Here is a 26981-nt window from a genome sequence, read left to right as displayed (position 1 = left end):
CAACATTCCAGAGCTCCTTCCGGACGGCCCTTAAGCCTATGGAAAAAAGTGATTAAAACGTAACTGAGGGACGCCAATATCCTGGAGTATCAGTATATGGGGATGCAAAGGGGAGGTGGGAGAGACTCGAGTTTAAATCCAGCGACTTTAAAGGCTAACGATGACTTTGTTTTTATACGAAGGAGCCAGTCCCGGGAACACCCACGCGGCTCGAAGAAGAGGGAACGAGTCTGAAAACCGAAACCGGCCCAGGACACACAGACTACGTCCCCGGGGTTCGTTAGTCCTGCCGGCCGGCGGCCGCGTACTCCGCGGATGCACCGGGCCCACCCCAGGGCCATCTCGGCCGGGGGACCCCCGCCGGGGAAGCTGGGGCTGGGGAGGAGGTGGAGGGGTGGAGGAGGGGCGGGCTGGCCGAGGCCCCGCCCACGCCCTGCCCACGCCCCCGCCCCGCCCCGCCACGATTATAGCTGATGACTCAGGGCGGAGCTCCACATCCAAGCGGCGCCGCCGCCAACTTATCTGGATGGGACCAGAAGTTTCTAGCTGGCCAGTTGCTACCTCCCTTTATCTCCTCCTTTCCCTTTGGCAGCGAGGAGGCTATTTCCAGACGCTTCCAGCCCTCTACGGCCACGTCACCCCCTCCTTTAATTCATAAAGGTGCCCGGCGCCGGCTTCCCGGACACGTCGGCGGCGCGCACGACTCTAGCTCCGGCCGCGGCCAGCGAGCGACTCTGCACCTGGAGGTCCGGCACGCCGCGACCCCGTGACCCGGCACCCCGCGATCCGGCACCCCGGCGGCCGCCCCTCTGGGCCGACCCCGACCCAGCATGAGCGCTGCCACCCACTCGCCCATGGTGCAGATGGCGTCCGGCAGCGGCGCCGGCGACCGCGACCCCCTGCCCCCTGGCTGGGAAATCAAGATCGACCCGCAGACCGGCTGGCCCTTCTTCGTGGACCACAATAGCCGCACCACGACGTGGAACGACCCACGCGTACCCCCCGAGGTCCCCAAGGTGAGCAGGGCCCGCGCCGCAGGCCGCCGGGTCAGCGGCCCCCCCTCGACGGCCAGCAGTCGGGACAGGGCCGTAGGGGGCGGCTGGACTGGGCCGGGCTGCGGGGACGCGAGGCGCCAGGTGCCCGCCGGCCGTAGCCCGCCTGAGCCGGTGCCCCGGAGGTCAGTGAAGGCCGCCTGGGACGCACGGACCCCCAGAAGGATACCAGCTTTCAGGGGGTCGGCCTGCTGCCCCCCCCACGAGCCCCCTCCCTTGGCCGGCGTCGGGGCGAGGGGGAGGTCCGGGAGAGGACTGTCCTCCCTGGGCCGCGTTTGGTTTCCGGGGGTCGGGCGGGAAGTGGGACACGCGCGGTGGCGCCAGGTCCGGTCCACCGGCTCGATTCGAGGGGCCGTGGGCCAGGAGACGAGGGGAGGCCGGCCTGGTCAGCGTCGGAGGCCCAGGCCAGGCCCCGCCGCAGCCTCCGCCCGGCTTCCAGGGCCGAGATCCTGGTTTCACCCTGCTGACCGTGCTTTGGCGGACGCCGGGGGGCCATTGGCAAGCTGGGGTGGGGGTCTGTTAGGGTCTGTTAGGAATTTTAGCCCCTAAAGTTCCTGAATTTGATTGAAGGTGTCTTGACTTCACCCTCCCATCTCAGGCACAGAGTGACTCAGGAGACTGGGTGTAAATTCATTCCTTTTTTTTTTCCCATTCTGTATTTGAAATTAAAATTGTATTATTGGTTGAAACTGTTTTCACTAAGAATATATTCTAGTATGACTTGTTAAAAACAAGATGCTGTTCTTCCAGGCAGTTTCTAAACTAAAGATGTGGGACTGTCTCCTAGTTGGCTATTGCCTTAGACATTGCCTCACACTGGCAAGAAAGGGACTTTTTTTTTTTAATGGCAATACATTCCCTTCCTTGTTATGTTACTAAAATACCTAGGATTTGTTTCTAATACACAAATAACTGTGTAGTAATACTTTTGTATTAGAAGGATGCCTCATTTACATATATGCAGGGATATATACTACTTAATCCTTAGAAGCATGAAAATTTGAAAATAGAAACTTGGAATGAGTCTGTTAACTTAAAAAATTATAACTAATTGTACTACTCTTGTAATTTTCTATAAATTTGAGCTTTTTCGAAATATAAAGCTTGGCAAAGAGAAATATACTTAAAGGGTAGTGTTACGTTGTCTGGGCAAAATAAAAATAAAAGTCATAAAGAGCTGATAAGTTATTTTGAAGACTTAAAAATTCACAAAATTAAAAATGCTTTATAAATCATTATTTTAGAAGAAAGATCTGTGTTATCCACCTTCATTTTTATGCAGTTTTTTCTTAAAAATATTTATAAGACTCTGGTGCCCAACAGTGAGACATTGTAAATTCAGCAGCTTACATTTATAAGAAATTAATTGTATATTTATTTTTGAAAATTAGTACCAGAGGCTATAATTAGCTGGGTTGGGCATAACCATATATACTTTTTTGCTTGTCTGTTCAGCCCATTATTGAGTGAAACTGATGCTCATTTCAAACCAGCTCTGTTGCTGCAGCCTGCAAGGATGTAGATCTTTACTGTGGCCAAAAAAACACAAAAAACAAAAAAAAGTATCCTTTTGAGGCTTCCTTCCTATAGAGACAGGGACGGTCAGAATCCGCTGGCATCCTTGGTGGTGAGCGAAGATCAAGTTTGAACATATCCACTGTGAGTGCAGTGTAAGTCCCACCTTGCTGGCACTTTGTTTTCAACATGAAACTCACCCAGCACGTTGAGATCTTTGTGCACCTGTACAGTGGATGGGTTAGGCTGTGGTTTTATAAACTTTTTCAAGGGGGAAAAAAACAGGTTGAGTTACTATTATTGTTCTCGACAAGTAGAAAATACGAGCTACTAAATCAGAAATCTGATGCTGGAAAAGTTGATTTGAAAATTTAACAGTCAGAATTTTAAAGTTGAAAGGTCCTTAAAGATCTTTTAGCCCAGCCTCTTTATTTTTCTGTGAAAGAAACCCAGAGAGGGGCTTCCCTGGTGGCACAGTGGTTAAGAATCCACCTGCCAATGCAGGGGACACGGGTTTGAGCCCTGGTCCGGGAAGATCCCACATGCCTTGGAGCAGCTAAGCCCGTGTGCCACAACTACTGAACCTGGGCTCTAGAGCCCGTGAGCCACAACTACGGAGCCCACGTAATAAATAAATTTATAAAAAAAACAGAAACCCCCCAGAGAGTTCGTGTTTCCAAAGGCCACTCAGCTAGTAAGTACCAAGAGCAAAGAGAGAACTACACTGAAAAGTCCTAATAAGAGGCAGTGTATCTGTTCAGAAGAAGGTAGAAGTGTCTTACGTTTTTATGAAACTATGAAGCGTGCAGGCTGGAATACTTGATAATTTTTGTGTCCTCCCAACCATCAAGTATTGGGTGGCTGACTTCTGTTCTGTGACTACTTAGATGGTGATGGCTGGATGTGATCAACTCAAGAAAAGAGCTCTCTTTACCAAATTAATTACTTGAGATTTCTCAGCATGGTACCAAAACATAGGGAGAAAACTAACATTCAGTTCATTAGCTCTGGGCTTCATTGCTTTCAAGACTGTGCTTTGATATACACAGAACATCTATGTGACTAATTCACTTTCACTTATATGAATGACACCTTACTCCAGAGTAAATACAATGGAAAATCCTTCACTGTTACTTTATATTCGAAATTTGGTTTCTTAATGTGGAATGAGAAAAGGGCTCTGGCAGAAAACAAAGGGTGATTTTAGAGGAACTGAGCTAAGAGGACCCTCTGAGCATCCTTACTTTCAAGAGGAGATGCTGTCAATCAATAAAGAGCTATTCATTGAGCATGAAAAACAGAGAAAGCCCTCTTCTGGAGAAGACAGCTTCTGGGTGTTTACAGTTTAACCATGTAGGTACAGAAATGGCTTCCGTGGAAAGAAGAAAAAGATTAGAACTTTGGTTTAGTCTTATCCTCTGTTGTCTTACGATTGATCCTCTCTCATTCCCCTGAGGTGGTTAGAGTGACTCTCCATCCCATTTTTACAGAGGTGGCAACTGAAAGCGAGTGTCTTGCCCTTCATTGCGGAGGCAGGACAGCTAGAGGCAAAGGCTTTGGGCTTAATCCAGCTCCACTCTGAGCAACTGAACCTGCAGTCTTCCCGGATATCGATTTTCTGCACACGTGGGCTTCCCACTAATCTCCTGGCAATTGCATACCAGTCCAGGCCCCATCTCTGGCAGAGAGCTTGACGTCCACTTTGGAATCAGGGGATGTACAGTTTCTGTGCAGCCACTCCTCCAGGCCCTCTTGCTAAATAAACAGAGGCCAGATACTTTGGAGTGTGGCGCTGTGCTGCTCCCTCACAAACCTTCCTGGGACCAGAGCGAGACCCTCCTCCCTGGAGGAGCAGGGCTATTCTAGCTCTGCCGGTCTTGGAGGTCCCCGGCACGGATTCCCAAGCCTGGCAGTCTCCAGGGAAGCCTTTTAAGAACACAGGTTGCCAGCTGGGTACCCCCTTGTTGAATCCGAGTTGCTCAGGGTAGGGCCCAGAAATCTGTATGTCAAAAAAGCTTCCCTCTTGGTTCTTGATTCCAGCAGTCTGGCATTTGGGAGCCACTGAAGGACAATGATCCCACTTCTTAGGGGGGCGGGGGAGCTGTGACTTCACGTGCGCCTGCGTAGGCCTTGGCATCCTCAAGGGGCCTGCTCAACATCTAACCTGCAGAGCCATCACGGGGGCCTCCCTTCCTTCGTGGTGAAACTCGCCCGGTGCGTGGCTTCTGGGAATGAAGATAGGGGTGGCGTGGGGAGGGGTGGAGCCTGGTGGGGTGCCAGTGCCGGGTGTGGGGAGGTGGTCCCGAGACCCTCCTGAACCCCAGGAAGAAGCAAGCCAGAGTCATTCCCTCTTTTCTTCCGCTGCCGGCAGAATCTCACCACAGTAATTTGACAGATTATCCTCAGGCTCTGTGAAAGACAGGTAGGAACATCCTTTCAGAGGAAATGGGAAATGTTTTGAATGTCGACGGAAGTAGAGCCCCACTTCTTCCCCTTCATGTTCAGCGGAGCTTCCTGAATTTTCTTAAAGATGAGATCACCTTGTTCTTTGCAGATTGACTGCAAGCTCTTGTGCCTCTTAGAATCGGAACACAGTCAGGAAATGAGTGGCCATTCTCTCCTTTGTATTTCCAGCAAGTTGCAGTTACTCTGGAGCAAATTTCTTTATGACTGATGAATAGCGATTTGCTGGGGGTGGATAAAGAACATGGCCAGATGCCTTATGAGTCCAGCTCATCCAGGACCTTCATTTTCCCCTCTAAAGAACAGTCTGTGTTTGGCTTATGCAAGAACTGTGCAAAACTTGTCCCCTGTTTTGTGGAGTATATTTACCCTTTACAAGGGTAGAGTCAGTGCCTGGGAACCGTGGCAGCGTTTGACGTTAGCCAGGGCCGGGAAGGCTTGGTTGTTTGTTGCTGTTGGGCTGCCTGTGAGTCAGAAGGCTTCATACCACCCATGAGGCTTGATTAGCGCTGTCCTCGTTTCTGGAATGACACACAGTTGCCTTATATAAACCACTCTGCATGTCTGTTACTTCCTATTGACATTTTAAAGTGATCTGGTATTTTTCATAAAAATTAAGAAACCATGCGTAATCCAAACCTACTCTTTTCTCCTTCATAGTTTTGCTGTTTTCATGTTGCTCTTAACATATTTAAGACACCTTCTATAGAAAAACTGGGAGCAGAAGACAAAGGCCTTGCTTATTAGGAGCCTCCGAGGACCCTCTGGTGCTGATGGACACCGAGGAAACCTCTCTCATACCTGACTGAGGAATTCTCCAGCCCCTCCCGGCTCCCCATTGCTCGTGAATCAAGTCTACACACCCTTTTGTGCCTCAGCCCTCAGATTCACAGCTGGACTTTTGAAGCTAGGCTCCAAATCCCCTCCTTTTGCAGATGTGGAAGCTGATCTCTAGCCCTTGTTTGGCGTTGTGCAGCTGCGTGAGATATCTGGTGTTCTTAAAGTCTTCACATATTTCTATGACAATTTCTTTGGGGGCCTTGGCAGCTTTTCAGCAAGCCAGGCAGCTTGTAAAAGCTTAAGCAGAGAGAATTTCTTTAGGAAGGGATGAACTATTTTTTTGTCTGTCGACATATTTATAGATATGTGCCAGACGCAGGTGGGTGCTTTTCCAAACCTTCTCTCTTTAAATCCTCAGAGCAGCTCACTAAGGTGGAAGCTATCAGGCTCACCTTATGCATGAGGAAACAGACTTGGAGAAAGAGGATGTGCCTGGCCTCTCAGCTATGACGAGACAGAAAGACTGTTGTGGCCAGAGGTTTACCCAACCCCCCCCGCCCCAGGTGACAGACAGGCTTGCCGCTAGTGGACCTGGCTGCTTCTTTATAGTCAGTCCTTTATGCTCCAAGCTCGCCAGGCACAGTTCTGCTGATAAACAGCCTTGAGTCCATCTCTTACAGCCGATCAGAAATGTTGGCTCGTTTCCTGAGCCTGGGTCTGAACCTAGAAGATGGGCCCCAGTCTTCACTCATTCATCTCTTCTGACATTTTTGAGCACCTGCTCTCTCCAAGTCATGGTGCTAAAGGCCACACAGAGGACAGTTCTGCCTCCTTCGGTGCCATTTTCCACAAAGCATTTATTCCGTCTCTCTGGTGAAGTAGGCTGCCCCTGCCCTGGACTCCACATTACTTCAATTCGAATCTTTCTTCCAAAAGGCAGCACCTTTCTGCTTTGCCTTGGGGTCACGTCCCTGTGGGATGGGAGTCCCAGAGACACAGTCTGCGTCTCTTTCCCCTTTCTGCCTCTCAGAGCCCGGCAGGGTCTACAGGCTCAGTGTGTGAAGGATTCTGCGTGGGGAAGAGTAAAACATGGGCCTGGGCTCCGGAGTGGACACGCGGGTTGAAGAAAAGCATCCCTTACTGAAGTGCGTGTCGCGGGAAACCTTCTGTTGGTTCCTAAGCAGTGTTGTCTTCTGCTCCCAAATGTCTCCCAGGAGCCGCTTCCTTTTTATTGAATTTCTGAATGGCCTTTTCCCCACAGGGGACTTTGGTATTGATTCCCTAAATTCATCCTTACGGGTCTGGAGAAGCTCTTTTTTGTCCCCGCCAGTGACACAGCATCTTGGAGCAGGTCTGCCGGGGAGGCCGGTTGCTGGCAACAGCCAGACGCCGCTAAGCCACAGCGGCAGAGAGCAGCCCCGGCGCCACGGAAGGAGTCTCTCTCCAGTTCTTTTGTCCATGAGGCTGGCAGTAAGATCAGACGCTGCAGAGCGAAGCCTCTTATTCACTGTCAGTTCTGAAACGCCCTGGATTGTAGATTGCCTGCTGCCTACATTAGGAGCCTGTAAACCGCGCCTCCCGAGAGCTCCCCGCGCAGAGCTGTGTCCCTAGTGATTGAGGCAAGACTTTCCCCTGAAAATGCCTTAGCATCCTTTTGAAGAACAAACGTTTCCTATTTTGAAGTAACTTTCTCAGTTTCTTGAAAATTTAATTTAATTTAATTTAAAGTAGAATTGTTGTTCTTTTCAGTTATTTTAAAATTTCTTCTTGGACAAAGAAAGAAAGAATGAATGAATAGTTTAGAAATGGAAACGGCAGGAAGAAAGGAGAGGACATGTGTGTGGCAGAGAAGGCAGCCACGTCGCTTTTGAATCTTCCAGATTGTCCCATGGAGCCTGAGTGTCAGAGCAGGACCAGCTCTCCTGCTGGGCTAGACCTGGGTTCTCTCCCTGCAGAGGCCCCATGCTGGGCTTGTGTGGAGTCCTGGGGCTGTGGTGACTCAGAGGTGAGCCCCGCTCTCGCTGCCCTGCCTCAGCCAGGCAGTGACTCAGCATCAAGCCCTGGCTCCCTGACCCAGACCACACTCGAACTGAATGTTCCAGGTCTGCGCCTCAGCCCAGCTCCACCGGGCGAAATGAAATGCTTTCCCTCCTGCTGCGTTTTACCCCAAGAAGATGAAGGGTTTGGAGACATTAGCCAATCATTATCACACGGTGTACAGGGGTGGCAGGAGTAGTGAAAGGGTTAACATATCCCCGGCCTTGGCGTCTGACAGACCCGGGTTCTGGTGATCTCAGGTAGATCACGCACCTTCCCCGAGCCTCAGTCTCTCCTTCTGAGAAATGGGCATACACCAGTACCTGTCCAGCAGGGTCGTGAGGATCGGGAAAGTGATGAGCCAGGGCCTGACCTGAGGCATGTGTGCGGTCCGTGGCGACAGTCCCAGTCTTCGCCAAGAAGTCGGAGGGGATTCACAGGCGCTTGGCTTCCCCACAGAGTGGACAGTGCTGGCTGGACGTGGGTCTGTTGGTTCCCGGATGGGTATGAAGTCTCGTTTCCCAAGGCAAGGCCTCTTCTTATCGCCCCTGGACCACTTTAGCTGACTCTCCTTCCGCCAGTGTCCGGACACCCTCAGCACCCTTCCCGGGGGGTTCCTGTGTCCCTCGTGGGGGTGGTAGGTGCTGGGCAGTAACTCAGCGTGAGGGCAGATGAAGGCTGTTGGCCTTCTGGAGCCTCAGCCAGACCTGCAGCCCACAGCCTCATCAGCCTGTGGACTCACCCCAGATCCCCTGCCCAAGATGGGCCAGGGGAATTGTGTATCCTGTGTTCTGCAGGGGGCGCTGTATTTACCCTGAATCCCGACTGCTTGAGGTGGGGCTCTCCCTCCAAGTCTCTGCACAGGCCCGAGGACCGTGCCAGCAGGAACCAAGTGCCCAGTGGTGTTGGGGGGAAACGGAGCCACGTTAAACGAGGGGCCGGCCATCTGCGCAGGGGTACTGGACCCTGCCCTAAGGCGGGGAAATGTCACCGTGGGTGGAAGGAGAGAGGCAGGGGGTTTCTAATTGCCACCACCCTTTTGGGGGAGGGTGGTTGCTGGGGAAGGAATGCTTTGACAGGCTGCTTAGGGTGGGGGAGGAGTCCCTCCAGCAATCCCCCCAAGACTGCCACCATCTGTCAGAGTCTCCCCTTGCCGGAGCTGTGGTTGATGAATTGGAGATTTTTTTCTTTTGCGAAACTGTGTTTTGTACAAAATACATGTCCAGTGAAGCCCAGCACCCTGATACCAACAGATGCTCTGCATGGTTGACATCTCACAGATGGAGGAGCCCGGTGACTGAACAGTGTTCTACCTGAGTCTGAGAAAGAACCTTGAGAAACCCATGGAAATGTGTCCATGGGGATGAAGAGTTCTCTTTATCTAAACTCAGACAAGATTTCGCTTCCTAATATGGAAATTTCAGGTACTTTTCCGTCTGTGATTTATGGCTTTAGATTGATCCCTACCCTTTTTTTTTTTTTTTTTCCTGAAGAGGAAGTAGGTAGTTTTTAATTTCCCTGAAGCCATTGAGTTCAGGAGCTGAACTCCAGTGACCGGGATTCTCTTCCTGGTTCTGCAGTCACTTCCCATGTGACCTTGGGCCACATCTGCTCCATGGTATCCTTGAGGAGGGATCCAGGGGGCCCATGGGGGACTCTGAGCCCCGAACGCTCTCCCCAGCAGGGGACATACCCAGCTGTGGCCTGGAGACTGCTTATACGCCCTGGGGGGACACACTGAGAATATTAGGGGGACACCAGCAGATGTTCTACTCCCAGACGGCTCCTCCTGCCCCAGCCTGGCTTGCCTCTTTCCCCTGGGTCTCAGGGGCATGTGTGCAGGAACCACAGTCACTGCAGGTTGCGTGTTGATTCTCAGGTGAGTTTGTCTGCAAAGCAAACCCCTTCAGCGCCTGGGGCCTGTTGAAGGGAGAGGGGAGTTTAGGGCTCAGGCCCCTAGAGTTGTTTTTAGCTGTGTTTGCTTCCAGGTTGTGAAACTTTAGATACATTTCTTAGCAGAGAAAGTGCCATCCCTGCTAATTAGTGCTCTTAAGACTCTCAGATAAAGGGGCTTCAGACTCTAACAGGCTCATTACCAACTTGGTGAGATCACTGAGGAATTAAACCCAGATTCACAACTCTGTAAACAATAGGCCCAACCAACTGTTGCTTGGGAAAAGCTGGGTCCGTCAATAACTATTTGTGGAATGGAGGAACGTAGTTGTATAGGGCATGGCCCAGCTCAGAGTTTACAAAGACTTTCTCGTGCCTTATTTCACTTCAATCTTGCAAAAAGCCCTGGAAGGCATGGGGATTTCTATAGCTGGGGGAACTGAGTCCTATTAGCAAGGAGTCCTGTCTGAGGGCACACACCTGGCGAGCAGCAGGGCGGGATTGGAGTCCCGAATGGCAACTTGAAAACAGGGGCTCATCTCTCTCATTTTAAGCACATCTTAAAAATGTGCTTTTCCCTAGTAGAAGCACATAGGGACGCCCATCTCAGTAATCCCAGGATCAACTATACATACTTTTTTTGTTGTTGTAATTTTTATTGGGGTATAGTTGATTTACAATGTTGTGTTAGTTTCAGGTGTACAGCAACGTGAATCTGTTATACATACACATATATCCACTCTTTTTTAGATTCTTTTCCCATATAGGCCATTACAGAGTATTGAGTAGAGTTCCTTGTGCTATACAGTAGGTCCTTATTAGCTATCTATTTTATATATAGTAATGTGTGTGTGTCAATCCCAATCTCCCAATTTATCCCTCCCCCACCCCTTACCTCCTGGTAACCATAAGTTTATTTTCTACATCTGTAACTCTTTGTAGATAAGTATACATACTTTAATAACAGGGCATATCAGTTAAAACCTCCAAGCACCTGGGACTAGATTGCTTACAGCACAGACTCTTGTCTCACTAGGAGTGCTGTAAACAGACTTTGGTGGATGTGGACTTTACTTACTATGCAGAATTTGCCCAAAGTCCATTACGTGCCCCAAACAGGGCTGGGGGCAGTGGAAGAGACCCTTTACCACATTCCAGTGGGAACTTTGAGTTTGGCTGTGGGGATGTAGATATCTCTATATATATCACATTGGCAATAATACCTTATTTCATGTCTGTGGCCTGTAATACCAAATGGAAAGTTTTGGTAGAGTGTTGAAGCTCAGGTCTCTATGTGCGCTTTAGAAGGAAGTTTTTCTTTTGTTTTGCTTCCTGCCTGAAAGAGGCAAGCCAAGCCACTTTATTTTGATCCACGTCCTCGCTAAATGGGGAGTCCCAGGATTCTTATTTCCCGCCATCTTTTTTTCTTTGTTTTAGGAGTTCTGAAGTGTCTTTAGTAAAAGTCACTGCCTGGCAGGCGTGAGACTCTTCTGGCCTAAAAACCCAGTTGATAGAATCTGTGTCCTACTTAGGACTCCAGGCTGTTGAGGCGGAGGTGCTGCAGGGCAGCCCTCAGAGTTGCCTTTGTCGCTGTTCCCCTTCATTCAGACTGTGGTTTGTAGGTGTTGAGCCCCCGTTTGAAAGAGCACTGTACCGTGGAGCTGGCGTCGGGGCTCACAGGGGCGCCGTTTTCAGGGTTTATGGTTCCGCCCCGCTTTTAAGGTGCAAGGTCAGCAGCTTCCTCCTCTTCGCTTGGTTCATGAAACTTTGGAGCACCTTGAATTCCAGAGAGTTCTAATGTGATTTAACTGGGTACAGTCAAGAGTGGTCATTTTTCGATTTCCGCCACGTCAGCTTTTCCTTGTTTTTGAGCTTGTTTAGAGCTAGAAGAGATCTTGGAATCAGAGGTCACGGAGAACGTCAGGGCTGCAAGGAACCTCCTTTAGGTCAGTGCTCCCAGTGCCGTGGGGGCTGGACTTGCCCACACACCTTCTGAGGCAGACTTTGTTGGGGTTTGAGCGTAGCGTCTGCACTTTTTTGCATTTCCTGGGCGCTCCGGACGCCCCCTAGAGTCTGAGAACCACTGCTTTACAGAACCTCTGGGCCTCCCCTTCGTTTCACAGCTGGGGAAACTAAGGCCCAGGGAGGGGATGTGAGCTGCTTGCGTAGCGCACATATTTCAGGGCAGAGCCAGCTTTAGGACCAAGCGCAGCCTCTTTCCAAGTCTCCTGGCTGTCCCCTGAGCACCCACATTGTTACTAAAACTCAGTAGTGACGTTTAGTTGTGCTGTTAAGCAAACAAGACCTGTGTGAGCCACGGGCTCATCCAAGCTCCGAACCTGGCCCCAGGCTTGTCTAGGAATAATATCTTGTACTCGATAGGGCAGACTTTGGCTCACCTGAGGTAGTTTTCCCTGCTTTTTCTCCCCGGCCTTCTCATGGAGTTGTTTGGCACCCGCAGAGGATTTTAATGCAATGCACAAAGAAGAAGCATGAACCAGTTCATTTTATAAATTAATGCAGTGAGATAAGCAGTGGAAGTCAGGCTCTTATTTCCTAATTGGATTTCATATGTATGTATTCCTGATGGCTCTGCCCACAGATAAGGATAATGAGCTGAGCTGATTGGAAAACACTTCCTGTAATGCCATCACTGCTCCTTAGGGAGCTAAGGCAGGTGGTGACGAGGAGGCAGGGCTGGCCGTCATCTGCTTGGTGACTGTGATGGCACCCCGTCCCTATCACGGGGTCACACAGAAGTGTAACCCCCAGGAGACGGAGTCCCCAGTCCCCAGTGAAGTCAGGGTGGGGCAGGTAGTGCCTTTCTTCTATAAAAGATGCTGGTTGGTATAAACAATAGGCTTGGGCTTGAACTCAAGAACACTTCTTATGAGACTGAGGAGACATGTTCTAGTCATATTCTAGGAGAATTATAAATATTAAACATTTAAAAAGCTTTTTTCTTGGGCTTCCCTGGCGGTCCAGCGGTTAAGACTCCGCCCTTCCAATGCAGGGGGCGCGGGTTTGATCCTACATGCCGCGCGGCGTGGCCAAAAAAGAAAACCAAACTTTTTCCTTTGAAAAAAATTACGTCTTTTTTTTTTGTTTACTAGACTGTGATGAAAACACCACAGAAGATAGGAAGGGCAATTTAACTCTTTTGGGCAGTGCTTTTTGGTTAGTAAAACTGAAGCATTTGCTGTTGACAGGGCTCTGATGAGAGGAGAGTAGAAAGAGAGGTGGTGTCAGCATCTGGTGCAGACCTTGTTATGGGTGGGCGTTTCATTTTCAGTTTAAATTATTCACGTAGAAGTGTTAGTTTTCTATTCTGTAGAAGAGAGGTGGTCTTTTTAACTTACCTAAAGCAGTGTTTTCTAAACAAAGCCCCCACCAGAGTGGCAAGGGAGCCCGCCTTCTTTCAGAGGCCATCATGAGAGATGTGTGGGTTTTTATCAAATGGCATAAATGGGTCGTTAATTCACACGGAACCAGGAGTGCAGACCTCAGGACTGTAGGAAAGCAGCCTCCAGGCCTCCCGTAGCCACCCTGCCTTCCAGCTTGGGCCCCTGACACCCCCAGCCCTGCCTGCGGTGACCGCACGCTCCCTCCACTGACCCAGGCCTGGCACTACTCCCAAGACCAGGTCAGGTATCGGCTCTGCTGTCGCAGCCCCTGGGGCAGGCGGAACTGCTCTCCCACCCGCCTTCCCTTCTTCCTTCCTTTTTCTTCCCTTTTCTCTTTCAGTTGAGGCACAAAATATACTCAGCGAGATGCATAAAAAGCACAACTCGTGGCAGGCCCGCTCCAGTACCTTCTGGATCCGGGGGCTTCCCCCAGGAGCGGGCAAGCCTCAGCCAGGCCTCTGTATGGTTTCCAGGCCCCGGGAGGGTCTGAGGTGGAGACCCAGCCAGCAGCCGGCTGTGGGGCGACGCTGGGGGTGGCAGCCCTCACCTGTTCGGTCTGGACAGTGTGGGTGGAATGTGCCAGGGGAGGGGCAGTGTGGGGGTCCCAGGGAAGTGTATGGTGTGAGAGACTTCGACACGGATGTACACCCGTTTACCACCACCCAGAGAAAGACGGAGAACGTTTCCATCCCCTCCAAAGGTTCCTTCCCAGACGACTCCGTTTTCTCCAGGTGCAGTCACCATTCTACTCCAGTCACCACCAGTTAACTTCGTCCTTCAGCTTCGATTCCTCTGACACTTTGGGGTCTGAGGAGCATAATCATGGGCCTGTTTAGGGGGGGAATTCACATGCCTTTTGGCCTTCCCAGCATCCCTCTTTTTTTTTTTTTTTTTTTTGGGCGTGCCTCTTGATGTGCTCTCGTAAAACCTCACGACAGTCCTATGAAGTGGGTGTTGCTAGCTCATTTTCTAGAAAAGGGGATTAAGGCTCACCGAGGTTAAGAGAATTACCCCAGATGAAAGAACTGTTACTAACAGAGCTAAGAATGAACTTGCATCCTCTCTAGGAAAGCCCCCTCCTACTAGGAAAGCCCAGGCGGTCCCCCATCCGCAGGGCCTCCTGTGCTTTCCAGGTAGTTTTGCTTCCTGTTTGTTTCATGCAGCCCCCAGGTGGCAGGGATCGTGCCTCGCTGGTTTGGTAATCCCATGGTACCAAGCAGCTCGGGAGGAGGACGTTCACCAGGGGCCAGTCAGCGGATAAGGGCTGCTGACTGCTCAGCTCTGCTTTTGTGCGTGGCCAGGAGGAAGCCCGCAGAGATGGTGCCCCGGCCCTCGTCCAGGCCCCTGCTCCAGGCTGGAAGGAAGGTGCCCAGTGCGTGGAGAAGATGCCCAGATGGCCTGTTGTGAGTCAGCACCGAGCAGCACGGCGTTTCTTCGGTCCCTCTTGCTGCCTCCCTTTTGGTGTCCCTCTCATGGCAGGAATTTGGTTCTGAATGTGAGGCGTGGACCTGCTCTTGGGTGACCTGAGTTAAGCAGGCTAAAATAATGCCGCTGCCCTGAGCACGTGGGTATTCTAATCTGAGAGTGCCTGTCTGCTGGCGTCCCCAAGGACATGGCAACACCCTGGCCTCTCCTTCGCGCTGGAGGCCCTCTGGGGCGGGGCTCGGCAGGAGGGAAGCAAGTTCATGGTCTGAAAGGGCTAAGTTCCAGGGTCAGCCTTCCGCTTTCCCTACTTGTGACCAGTTTTGCCCCACTGGGAATCACGCCCTGAAGCTCCTAGACCCTCAGCTTTTGGCGTTCGTTTGCAGTTCAGAGGGATGCCTCGTGAGGAAGGATCACGCTCCTCCTTAATAGTTCACCCACTCGGGTGTGTGTAGGTGGCACAAATCCTCAGCCCCCTCCTCCGTAAGAGGACCCTCTAGTGCTCAGGACATCGTCAGGACCGGAAGCCGTGGGGGTCCCTGGTTTCAGTTGCCCAGCCTCTGCTTGGTGAGAAGTGACATTGCCCGGTGAGTGACGGGCCAGCCTTGTTGTCTGAAACAAGATCTTTCTCTGTGGTACCTCTGGAACTTGGCCTTCTCAAGGGTCCCAAAATAGCCAGGCCGCTGAAGGGAGGACTTCGTGAGAGGACATAAGAGAGACCCAGCCGCTCCTCGCCAAGCAAGCTTTGTTGGCATCACAAGACCAGCACAATTAATCCCCGGGTTTTGTTCTCATCCTGTGCTGCTTCTGCATTCCTCGTGTATCTCCCTTTCTCGCAGCTTGTTCTGAAAATATTCCTGAGGAGGCAGCCTCCCCGCTGCCGCCCCTTCTCGGCAGATTTCCAACCTGTGGCCTGCGTTGGTCTGTATCGCTAGGAGACGTGAGGACCTTTTAGAAAGCAGAGAAGCTGGCTGTAGCTTAGGGAGTTGGAATTGAATGCTCCTCGCACCTTCTGATCTGGGTCTGAAGATTTGGGAGGCGGTCAGTGACTCTCCTATATGCATTGCTGCCATGTCACCCAGAAAAGAAACCCGTCTTACCAGTTTGGGAAACTGGGACTTCTCTTGTGCTCAACAGATACCTTGGCTCCCCTGCTTCTTCTGGATGCTTCTGATTCTTAAACTGCTGTACGTACAGCGGCTTCAGTAGGGGAGGGGGCGTCTGGAAGAAGTGGGGGGTCAGGGGAGGCACCCACGCTTTCTGTGCTCAGCTGCCCTGGCTGGCACGGTGGGACCCAGGGTCCCTCTGTAAGATCGGAGTGCTCGGCGCCGTGCTTGTCCCTCTTCAGGCCTGTCTCCTTCCCAGTTTCTAACAGGTCTGTGTTTCTCTTTATTTTAGGAAACCGCATCCTCTGCAAACGGGCCTTCGAGGGAGGGCTCCAGGCCGCTGCCCATCAGGGAAGGCCACGCCGTGTACCCCCGGCTCCGGCCAGGCTACATTCCCATCCCCGTCCTCCACGACGGTGCCCAGAGCCGGCAGCCACATCCTGTCTTCGCCTACCCCCAGCCTGGGACGCAGCGCTTCCAAACCGAGGTAGCCCCGGCGGCCCCGCAGAGGCCCCAGTCACCTCTGCGGGGAGTGGCGGAAGCCGCCCAGCCAGATAAACAGTGTGGACAGGCGGCCGCCCAGCCCCCAGCCGCCCATGGACCCGAGGTAAGGAGAGGCTTGGCTCGCGGGCCTGTGGGGTGCGACCCGGGGCTGCCGGGTTTTGTGCTTCCTAGGCTGCCCCAGACCCTGATGCGGTGCCCAGGGCAACGCCTGGTGAGATGCGGGGCATCTGGGCCTGGCCTGCAGCGTCAGAGGTCACCCAGCAAAGATCGCTTGCAAGACAGCCCTGCGTCCCCCCAGCGTCTCACAGGTTGGTTTTTCAGGTGGGCAGGGATCATGGTGTATTTTGGTAGTTAAGGAATTGGGGCTCAGGAGGGTAAACAGCTTGGTCCAAAGTCATAAAGTTGGAAGTGGCATCGCTGGGACTGGAAGCCTGGCCTTCTGGCTCCTCATGCGATGATGCCCCGTACACCCACCGAGCTTTCTGTATCAGAAATACAGAGATTCTCTGTGTTGTTTCATTCAGTTCAGTGTTTACAGGTAAGTATTAACTGCTTGGAGCTATACTGACGTGAAAATGAGACCGCATACCTGCCCTTACAGTGTCCACAGTTTAAAAGGAAATGTAAAATTAGGAGTCAGGAAGGCAGCTGCCTTTCAGGTTTTAAGCCTAAAGCCGACACTTCTTGCACTAATGTCTAAAGAATAGTTCTTAATCCAGTTCTTAGCTGAGATTTGAAGGCCAGTGGACCCCAGTAGGAATCCTGAGCCGTAAGCCCTCTTGGTTTTCCTGTCTGCACACCATCCCATCGTGTCCCCTGCACTGCTCTTGAGCACAAATGCTTGCTCCAGGGGTGAAAAATCATAGTTAATGTGGGACACCAGGAGGCTCTTTTCCCTTTCTTGGAGAAGCGGTACCTGAATTTGTAATGTTTTTGTGTAAAAATCAAAAGTGACACATCAGTCAGAGAAACCTTAACAAATTTAAGCTAGCAGGGCCCTTAGAAGCCAGCTGGGGAAACACCCTTCTGATTTTCTAGAATAGAAAGTAGGTGGTTGGGAAGGGAAAGGGGCCTGGCCTGCCTCGGTCCACACAGGGGACACAGTTGCCAGTGCCCAGCTGAGTTCTCTGTGGATAAGCAGGAAAAGAGTTACGGAAAGAGGAAATGAAGTGACAAAAATAAATAAAATGTAGCAAGCGCTTCCTGTGTGTGGCACTGGGGCTGGGACACACGCACAGATTATTTTACCGAATCGTCAAGTCAGCCCAGTGAGGGAGGAGTTACTCTTTTCTATATTTTAAACGTGGCACCTAAAGCTATTGAGCTGTTAAGAATTTGAGCCCAGGCCTCTTAACTCCTGAGCTCCCAGTCTTAACACTACATTTTGAAAATGGAAAGGCTTACAGACGGGAGGTCATATTAAACCTGCTGCCCAGAGCAGGCGCATAACGGGGACAGAGTCGGAGGGCCAGACAGAGGGTGATTCACGGGGCTGTGCACCTACCCTTTGCGTCTTGCAGCGATCCCAGTCTCCGGCTGCCTCGGACTGCTCGTCCTCGTCCTCCTCGGCCAGCCTGCCCTCCTCCTCTGGCAGGAGCAACCTGGGCAGTCACCAGCTGCCCCGGGGCTACATCTCCATCCCTGTGATACATGAGCAGAATGTCACCCGGCCGGCAGCCCAGCCCTCCTTCCACCAAGCCCAGAAGACCCACTACCCAGCTCAGCAGGGCGAATACCAGACCCACCAGCCTGTGTACCACAAGATCCAGGGAGATGACTGGGAGCCCCGGACCATGTGGGCAGCATCCCCGTTCCGGTCACCCGTCCGGGGTGCGTCCAGCCGGGAGGGCTCTCCAGCCAGAAGCAGCACGCCGGTGCACTCCCCGCCGTCCCTCCGCGTGCAAACCATGGTCGACAGGCCTCAGGTATGGGAGTCGGTGTCGGCAGACTAGCTGGGGCAGCATCTCTCCAGGGCCTGAGGAGCTCTGTGCAGGTGCCCTGGGTCCCCCCCTCCCCGCCGCCCCACCAGCCTTTCCTGGTTTACGCACATAACTGGGGGAGAGCGAGATCCTGAAAACGGCTGGTCATCAGCAGAAATGCGGCGAGGGCTGTGAACCTCCAGTGCTTTCTACAGCTTTTGCTCATTTTCCGTTGCAGCTGCCTCAGGGGCAGAGCTCCAGCCGCCACCGTGGGAAACAGCGGGCAGAACACAGCGTCACACACGTGGGGCCCAGGTGTCTCAGTGCCCACCATACCCTTGCAGTGCCCTGCAGCCCCTCCACGCCCCACCCTCAGCCTCGTCTCCTGCCTCACTCACACCCCTTCCTGCACTCTGCAGGCCCTTCACTCTGTTGTCTCCTCTTTTGTGCCTTTGCTTGTGCTGAACCCACTTCCTGACATGCCTTCACAATCCAAGCTGTCCCCATCCTCCAAGGGACAAGCCAGTCTTGCCACTTCCATGAAGCCTCCTCGTCTTTCCCACGGTGCCTAGTATGAGTCCCTTACAGTTCAGCATCTGATCATTCTGTGCATTTATTTCAAAAGTGTTCATCTGCTCTTTTCAGCTCTGCTCTGACCTTGACCACAGGGAGCATGTCTTACTCCTTTCTCCTCCTTTGCGGTAGAGGACCATGTTCCCTGACCGATGCCCGGCTGGCTGGGCGGATGGGAAACCTTCCTTCCTGCCTGGTGAAAGTTACAGGCAGGGCCCGCTTATCCTTCAGTAGAGACGTGCAGGCACTGGTTCCTGGGGGAGGAAGTCTTCTAGTTTTAGCCGAAGAACACTTGGCAGCCGGGGCCCCTCAGCTGCTGAGTGAATTCTCGGCCACGGTTTTTATTTTTTATTGTTTTTTAAATATTTATTTATTTTTTCAACATTATGGAAGTGCCTTTACATTTATTTATTTCTGTATGTATGTATGTATGTATGTATGTATGTATGGCTGGCTGTGTGGGGTCTTTGTTGCTGCGCGCAGGCTTTCTCTAGTTGCAGCAAGCGGGAGCTACTCTTCCTTGCGGTGCGTGGGCTTCTCACTGTGGTGGCTTCTCTTGTTGTGGAGCACGGGCTGTAGGCGCACGGGCTTCAGTAGCTATGGTGCGTGGGCTCAGTAGTTGTGGCTCACAGGCTCTAGATCGCAGGCTCAGTAGTTGTGGCGCACGGGCTTTGTTTCTCCGTGGCATGTGGGATCTTCCTGGACCAGGGCTCGAACCCACATCCTCTGCATTGGCAGGTGGATTCTTAACCACTGCGCCACCAGGGAAGTCCCTTGGTCACAGTTTTTAAAAGGAAAGTGCCCTGTAAACAAATGCAGGGCATCTTCTTACTACAGATGGTGACCCTGTTCAGGGCCCTCAAACAGAACACCTCCTTTTATTGTCTTTTTTTGTTTGTTTGTTTGTTTGTTTGCTTTTTTATTTGGAAATGATTTCAACCTTACAGAAGAGAAGTCCAGTATATATGAAGGTCATGAAAGCAAAGGTTCACCCATATTCACTGTTAACATGTTGCTACATTTGCTTTGTCATTTTTTCCTCTCTCCATATATTATCTATATTTTTTGTTTGAGGTTTGATTGTAAATATCATGCCCTGTACCCCTAAATATGTCAGCAGATATTTTCCTAAGAGAGCGACCTTCTCATTCATACCCACAGTAGAATTATCAGATGCAGGAAGTTTAACGTCCTTAAAACATTGTTGTCTCATACACAGTCCATTTTCAGATCTCCTTTATAGCAATTTCCTCCTGTTCCAGGATCTAATCTAGGATCATGAGCACTGCATGCAGATGTTGTTTTCCTTTAGTCTCCTTTAATCCGGAACACTTTCTCAGTCTTTCTCTGCTTTCATGACCTTGACATTTTTGAAGAGTACAAGCCATAGGGCACCCCCTCTTAAGTGTTTCCAAAGTCACTGACTCAGCCATTGTTTTAAAACCCAAGAAGAGGCGTGTGGCTGGTTCATGAGTGCTAAGGGCCAAAGTTAGGCATTTCTGGTTGGCAGAAGAGATTTGATGGAAAAGGAGGCTACTGGTGTTCAAACAGCCAAGCGTCCATCAGATCCTTACTCAGACTCAGTAATCCTTTCAAATGGGAAAGAAGTGCCCATTTGCAAAGCTGGAGATGTTTTCTCTCGTATCTTTCCCATATTATCAATATTTTCTATAATTGGTGAAACAATATTTAATCCTATTTCCACTTAATCTTATTTGTTTGTAGTGGCCTCCCTTTTATAGCTTGTTTAGAAATCCCTTTTTAGAGGCTTGCAGAGATTTGACCTAACTGAACATTATAGTGGGATTTAGTGTCTTTAATATGGAGTACTTTAGAAATAATGTAGTCCAACTCCTATTTCCCAGTTGATAAAAATCAGTGTGTGAGATTTTTAAGGGGGTTTTAGATGTTCACTTAAATGCTAGGTGAACCAAGATATTTCTGTTTCAAGCATAGTTAATTTTTTTAAGTATCACTATAGCTTACAGTCATATTAAAGAGTATCTCAGCCTCTGTAGCCAATGTAGTCAGTGCAGAGATTCTGCACTGCTGAATGTTAGCTCTGGCACAAATGTGTCCAAGCAGAATTCTTACTGCGTTACCCATTTTCAGCATCTTGCTTATTCTCAAAAATTACATCAGTCTGGGCAGAAACCACAAGGCTGTCATAGGTTTAAAAAAAAAAAGAAGACGATTATAACTTTTCTGAAACAGGAGATGGGAAGCCCACACCCTGAGCAGAGACTGTCACACAGGGTAATGAAGGGGGGCAAGTGGCAATTATTACTCCATGGCTCCATCACCTGAAAGTCTGAGTCACCCAGGACTTTGCTTTGAGGTAAAGTAACTCAGCCGTCAGCATGAGTTTTTGGTATTTTCATTTTAGAAAATTATATTGGTTTTCTTTTCATTGCCGTAAGAATACCATCTCCAGAAAAATTCAGTGAGAGATGACAGACCAAGAGACCAAGGTTAACGAATGAAAGCATAACAATGGTTTGGTCACATACATGATGAATATCATATTTTAATTTTGTAACAGGTTTGGCTGACTTTGAAAATCCCTCTTATACTATTAAACTTTAAAAAAGTCATTTCTGTTTTCTTCTAGTCAGTACTAGCTACAAACGACTGCCTGTGACTCTCAGCCAGTTATTAAAACTATCTCTGTGTCCTTGCCTCTTCTCAGCAACCCATGACCCATCGAGAACCTTCGCCTATTCCCCAACCTGAAAACAAGCCAGAAAGCAAGCCAGGCCCAGCTGGACCAGATCTCCCTCCTGGACACATCCCGATTCAAGTGATCCGCAAAGAGGTGGATTCTCAACCTGTTTCGCAGAAGCCCCCGCCTCCCTCTGAGAAAGTGGAAGTAAAGGTTCCCTCTACTCCCGTGCCTTGTCCTCCCAGCCCCGCCCCTTCTGCCATCCCCTTTGCCCCCAAGAACGTGGCTGCAGAAGAGAGAGCAGCCCCCAGCCCTGTCCCTGCAGAAGCCACAACCCCAAAACCAGGAGAAGCTGAGGTACCCCCAAAACATCCAGGTGTGCTGAAAATAGAAACCATCTTGGAGAAGGTGCAAGGGCTGGAGCAGGCTGTGGACAACTTTGAAGGCAAGAAGACGGACAAAAAGTACCTGATGATAGAAGAGTATTTGACCAAAGAGCTACTGGCCCTGGATTCGGTAGACCCAGAAGGACGAGCTGATGTCCGCCAGACCAGGAGAGATGGCGTCAGGAAGGTTCAGACCATCCTGGAAAAACTTGAACAGAAAGCAATAGATGTCCCAGGTCAAGTCCAGGTTTATGAACTCCAGCCCAGCTCCCTTGAAACCGATCAGCCACTTCAGGAAATCATGGAGATGGGTGCCATGACAGCAGACAAGAGCAAGAAAAGTGCTGGAAATGGAGAAGATCCCAATACTGAAACCCAGCAGCCAGAAGCCAAAGAAGCAGCAACTCCAAACCCCAGCAGCACGACAGACACAGCTGCTAACCCAGCAGCACCATAGTCTCCACTAAATAAAAAATCAGCCCCGGAGACTGGGAACTGATTGTGTGCTTTAGAGAATTTTAAGTTGCATGCATTTCAGGGACTTAAAATCAGTTGGTTTTTACTATTCATAGCCGCTTGGTACACAGTAACTTGGGTGGAGGCAAAACACACTAATAAAAGGGCTGAAAGGAGAATGATGCTTTTCTTCTGTATTCGTATTCTGTACAAATAAAGAAGTTGCTTGTTACAGAAGTTTAACCCCATAGCTTGTTGTTTTGGAGCCCTCTCTGTATGGGTCCCACATGTTAGTCATGGATGTGAACTATCTTTCTACAGCTCTGGACTGAAGGAGTTTTTGTGGGGGTAGATGGGGAGTCAATTTCTCATCAGTAAATATGAAACCCATTTTTCAGACGTGTTGCCATTTTAATGGGATGATTTTTGTCATCTCATAGCTAAAATACTTAACTTTAGATAGAATAAAATGTGTAAGGAGCCGTAGGAATATCTGTATGTTGGATGACTTTAATGCTACATTTTAAAAAAGGAAAATAAAGTAATAATGTAACTCAAAATGTCTTCTGTGCTTTCTAAATTTTGAAGAGTGGCAGCATCAAGATGGTCTTTCACTGGCTTCAGGGAAAATAAACAGACACATTTACAAGCCTGCTCTGGGATTTGTAACATCTCTACTGGCCCGACCCATGAGAAAATGAGTCTTGGTCATTTTTCATTCTCAGGTTGCAGCTGCAACCTGGGAAGACTCAGAGCTGTGAACCCAGGTGATGGGAACCTCTTCAGATTGCTCCAGCGGAGGTGCATCTCTGCCCACCTGGCCCCGGGCCATCCTCAGCCCTCACTAAAGGGCTGAGTGGGTTCAAAAGTGCACAGTTCCCAGTATTGTCTGAGGCTGGCCCAAGCGTTCCCTGAAGTCCAGGTCACTGGGGGTTGGGCACGTGTTCTATGAGAGTCTTGGGGTCATCTTTATCTGACATTCCTCTGAGTCACCAAGCCAGTCCGAGACCAGGTTTATCTTCCCAGATTGGGTTCCTCGAAGTCACTGGGTTTAGGGATCAGATGCACTGCGAAGCCACTGGGGGGGACGAAGATTGTTCTGGGCTAAGGTTTTTTAAGAGCTTGGGAAGGACCACGGCCCCAGAATGTGGAGATGTGCAAGATTTTGTTTTCTTAAGTCCTTTGCCAAATAAACCTGAAATTGAGAAGGAAGAGAAAGATGGGTCTGAGATCTTGAAACTCCAAGGGAGCCCTCTGGCTTAGGAGCCCCTGAGCTGAAATCCTCATGACTGTATCGAGTTTAATATTGGTGCCTGACGATGCTGCACAAAAATACACGCCGGTGTGCTTGCCACTCTCAGCTTCATGAGAAAGGCTGAAGTCACTCCGATGGGAATCCGCCAACATCTTTACGGGGTGAACTCATGTGAGGAGTAAAAGCTGACTGCTAACAACAACACCGATTCTAGAAACGCAAATTTGTAAATAGGAAAAAAGCTTACTGGACTATTTCTTAGATGAATCAAAGATAATGTGACCATCTTTTTGGTGACTTGGGCATCTACTCTCAACGGATCTCAACGTTAAGGCTTCTTAAGTGGTTACTGAATTAGGTTGATGTTTTGTCACTGAAGATCATCAACAGGTAGCCCTTTAACGTAGTTAGAATGTTTTCAATCATCCAAATTAGATGGTACGTGGATATCAGGCAGGAGTTACCCGACCTGTGTTGGTGGTTCCTGGGCCTTGCATGGCGGCAACCGGCTGGGCATAGGGCTGGCTGCAAGGCTCTTGTTAACGTGCCTGTTTGCCCCTGTAGGAGTCAGGGGACATATATCCACTGAGTGTCTCCTAGTGTCAGGGGAGTTTGGCTTATTTAATCATCCCAGTGCTCTTTAAGAGAACATTATAGTTTAGAACACAGGCTTGATTCAGAACTCCTGGGTTCAAATCACAGCTTCACGGAAAAGCTCTGGGACGGTGGGCAAGTTACATAGCCTTTTATTTCCTGGTTTCCTCAGTTGTAAAATGGGGCCGGGGGAGCGGTAATGGTTAAATGAAATCAGACATGGGAAGCAGTGAAAGGAGTGCCTGCTGGCACATTAGCTGTAATTAACGTCCTCGTGTAATGGGCGAAGAAAGTGACTTGCGCTGGCAGAGCCAGGAGCAGGGGCAGGATTGAATCCAGGCCCAGGAGACACTGAAGTTCATACTGGTCTCACCATCTTCTTTAGCACCAAGAAGGAAAGGACTCCGCGTGAGGTACCACAGAAATTTGAGAATAACCTCTCACCTCTTCCTTGGTCAGAACGTTAGTTCTTTTTTTTAACATATTGTGTCCAAATCCTATGAGATTATTCCTGTCTCTCAGATGAAACAAATGACTTAGAACTATTTTTCTTTCGGCTGCGCCACGCGTCTCATGAAATCTTAGTTCCCCCTCGGCAGTGAGATTGCCAGGGAATTCCCAACTTGGAACTATTAAGTAATGGCGTCTATACTAGAGTCACCTGCAGACTCAAAGCTGGGCGCCCAGACCCCTGGGTTTGCTATCCAAAGGTTCCTGGAGCTCCCCTCCCCCTCTCACCTTGCCTCTGCTCCCCTCCAGCCATTCCCACCCGAGTCTGCGCCCACCCTTGAGGCCTACCTGTCTGTGAGACCTTCCTGGCTCAGACAGTACCCTTCTTCTCAAACTTCCATTTCCCGAAATTCCCAACAGCCTTCAGTCTGTTTGCCAGGGGACAGTTGTCTTCCAGCCGTTTTAATATCTTTAGTCACTTCCTAAGCAAGACTGTAAGTCCCCTGAGGGCAGGTCCATTTTGACACCTTATTCCCACATTGTTGTCCAGACCTGGCACATGGGTACCCTGGACGGCCAAGGTCCCTTAAAGTTCCTTTGACTTAAGGTCTTAGGATTCCAAGGCTAAATTGACGTTTACTCAGAAATAAACATCAATATTAGTTGACGAGAGTTTAGAGCCAGCTCTCCCACCAGCTTTCTCTTGTAATCCCCAGAATGTTAAGTTTAGGCAAACTGATTCCCTCTCTGGGCCTTTTTCTCCCCATCTATGAAAGGTAGGCGTTGACCCAGGCCCTGGTTGGTGGTCTGGATGATTCCGGCAAGTTGGCACTTCTTCGTGTTGTGGTCTCTGTGCTTCCTTTTTCTCCAGCCATGCAGCACGGAGCTCCGTCGTGGGCTGGGCATTCCTGCAGCGCCCGTGTGAGTGTGGCCGCCGCTCTGTAACGTTATACAAACGTAATCATATGCCAAGGGACAGGATCCAGGGTTGCAGTTATTTTGGGACGTGCAGGAGCCTGTGGGAAAATGCTGGAACATGTCTGAGTCACCCAGGCAAATACCTTTCTTTCCGTGTTCCAGCATGTTTTGAACTTCCAGGCGGCACAAAAGAAGCCCCAGCAGGGCACACATGCCCTTTGTGTCTTTGTGCCCTTCCTGGGCTGCACCTCTGTTTCTCAGCTGTGCCCCTACATCCTCTGAGCACTGAAACATTTGCATGTGGAGGGGTGCGAGGCGGGGCTGGATTAAGCCCTTGGAGGCCCTGAGCGTGGAAAAAATTGTGGTGCCTCCCCACAGTGTAATTCAAAATAAAAACAAGCGTTAAGCCTCAAAAGAAGAGTAAGGATGATCTGAGTTTGCCCTGCTCTATACTCTTGTTGCTTTTTTAAAAATTAAAAAATTCCTCCAGCTGTGTGTGTGTGTGAGGTTGGGCGTGTCCCTACTTTCCTGATACTCAAGCTGCCCACTAGGAACCAGTGGAGACCAGGAAGGGCTGCTTCAGTTCCGGGGGAGGGTCCTGAGCAGGGCGAGGAGGGTCCAGGAGCAGAGGAGAGAGCAGGAGAGGTCAGAGCTGGTGCCATCCGCTCTCAGTGGGAAGGAGGGGAAGGCAGCCACGGGTCATCTGCTCAGGTCCCCATACTCGGGCGCCCGGGACAGTGGGGGGCAGAGTTCCCGGAGCCTCTGGAAAGCAGCCTTTCTTTTTTTTGTATTGCTTTAATTTTTATAATAATTTATTCTCATGGCAATAATTTGTGTGTCTAAAAAGGCAGTCTTAAGGAGGTACAAGGAGGTGGGGAGGGCATGGTAAAAAGAATTCCAGGCAGACAGGGCCTTTTTCTAGAACACTCCCTTTCCTGTCCTTTCCTGCCCTAGCCAGCGCTCGACCCTGATGCCCTGGGTTGTCCACAGCCCTGTTGCTGAGGAAGCAGGTCTCTTCTTCTCCAAAGAGAAATCCTACCATCAGCCCCTCCCTGTTCCTGTCTACCTCACCTCTCTTTCTCTCTCACCTGGCTCCTTCCTTCTCCTGAGCCTACAAAGTGCAAACCAAAAAGACGCATTTCCTCCTCGATCCCCAGTTTACCCCCCTTATTATTAAATACCTGGAAAGAGCAGCTGAAGTCACCACCTGGCCTCCCAGGCTCTGCTCCTCCTGCTGCAATCCGCCCCCTGCCCGCTCCTGTGGCCGGGGCTGCAGTCCCGGCAGAGCGGCCTGGACTCGCCTCCTCCCCTGCCCACTCTTACAGGGAGGTCTCCCAAGCTCCCGTCCTCATCCCACTGCTTCTGTCACTGTGTGATGGTTAGTTTCCTGTGTCGGCTTGGCTTGGTGATTGTACCCGGCTATTAAGCAGACACTAGTCTAGGTGTTGCTGTGCAGGTATTCTGTAGAAGTGAAGGAGATCACTACCCTCATTAAGGTGGGTGGGTCTCATAAAATCAGTCGAAGGCCTTAAGACCACTAACAGATTTCTTGGAAAAGAAGACATCCTGCCTCAAGACTGCAGGGTGAGCTG

General features: G+C 50.4%; 1 protein-coding gene across 3 annotated transcripts; it reads left to right on the top strand.

Moving 5' to 3' along the window:
* On the top strand, positions 1–22732 carry BAG3 (BAG cochaperone 3). Of its 3 annotated transcripts, none has more exons than XM_036827884.1 (7): positions 1–59; positions 183–275; positions 661–1016; positions 14446–14547; positions 15965–16279; positions 17697–18101; positions 21358–22732. In XM_036827884.1, exons 3-7 carry the CDS (start codon positions 831–833, stop codon positions 22171–22173), a joined length of 1824 nt encoding a protein of 607 aa, XP_036683779.1. In that variant the 5' UTR covers positions 1–59; positions 183–275; positions 661–830; the 3' UTR covers positions 22174–22732. The 3 variants fall into 3 exon arrangements, with proteins under 3 accessions (XP_036683779.1, XP_036683778.1, XP_036683780.1); XM_036827883.1 differs by having other exon boundaries at positions 3–59; positions 593–1016; XM_036827885.1 differs by lacking the exons at positions 1–59; positions 183–275; positions 14446–14547 and having other exon boundaries at positions 418–1016.
* Positions 22733–26981: the final 4249 nt, after the last annotated feature.

This window comes from Balaenoptera musculus, chromosome 16 (assembly GCF_009873245.2).
Source record: "Balaenoptera musculus isolate JJ_BM4_2016_0621 chromosome 16, mBalMus1.pri.v3, whole genome shotgun sequence".
In the NCBI taxonomy this organism is placed as follows: Eukaryota; Metazoa; Chordata; class Mammalia; order Artiodactyla; family Balaenopteridae; genus Balaenoptera; species Balaenoptera musculus.
Note: the sequence above shows the minus strand (reverse complement) of the source record. Positions and strands in the feature narration are given on the sequence as shown.

What these genes read in the sequence shown, in the direction of transcription:
- BAG3 (XM_036827884.1), top strand. Translation starts at nt 831, where the DNA reads ATGAGCGCTGCCACCCACTCGCCCATGGTGCAGATGGCGTCCGGCAGC. An exon ending in TACCCCCCGAGGTCCCCAAG is followed by an intron (nt 1,017 to 14,445) that starts GTGAGCAGGGCC and finishes GTGCGTGGCCAG; the next exon opens with GAGGAAGCCCGCAGAGATGG. An exon ending in CAGCCGCCCATGGACCCGAG is followed by an intron (nt 16,280 to 17,696) that starts GTAAGGAGAGGC and finishes TGCGTCTTGCAG; the next exon opens with CGATCCCAGTCTCCGGCTGC.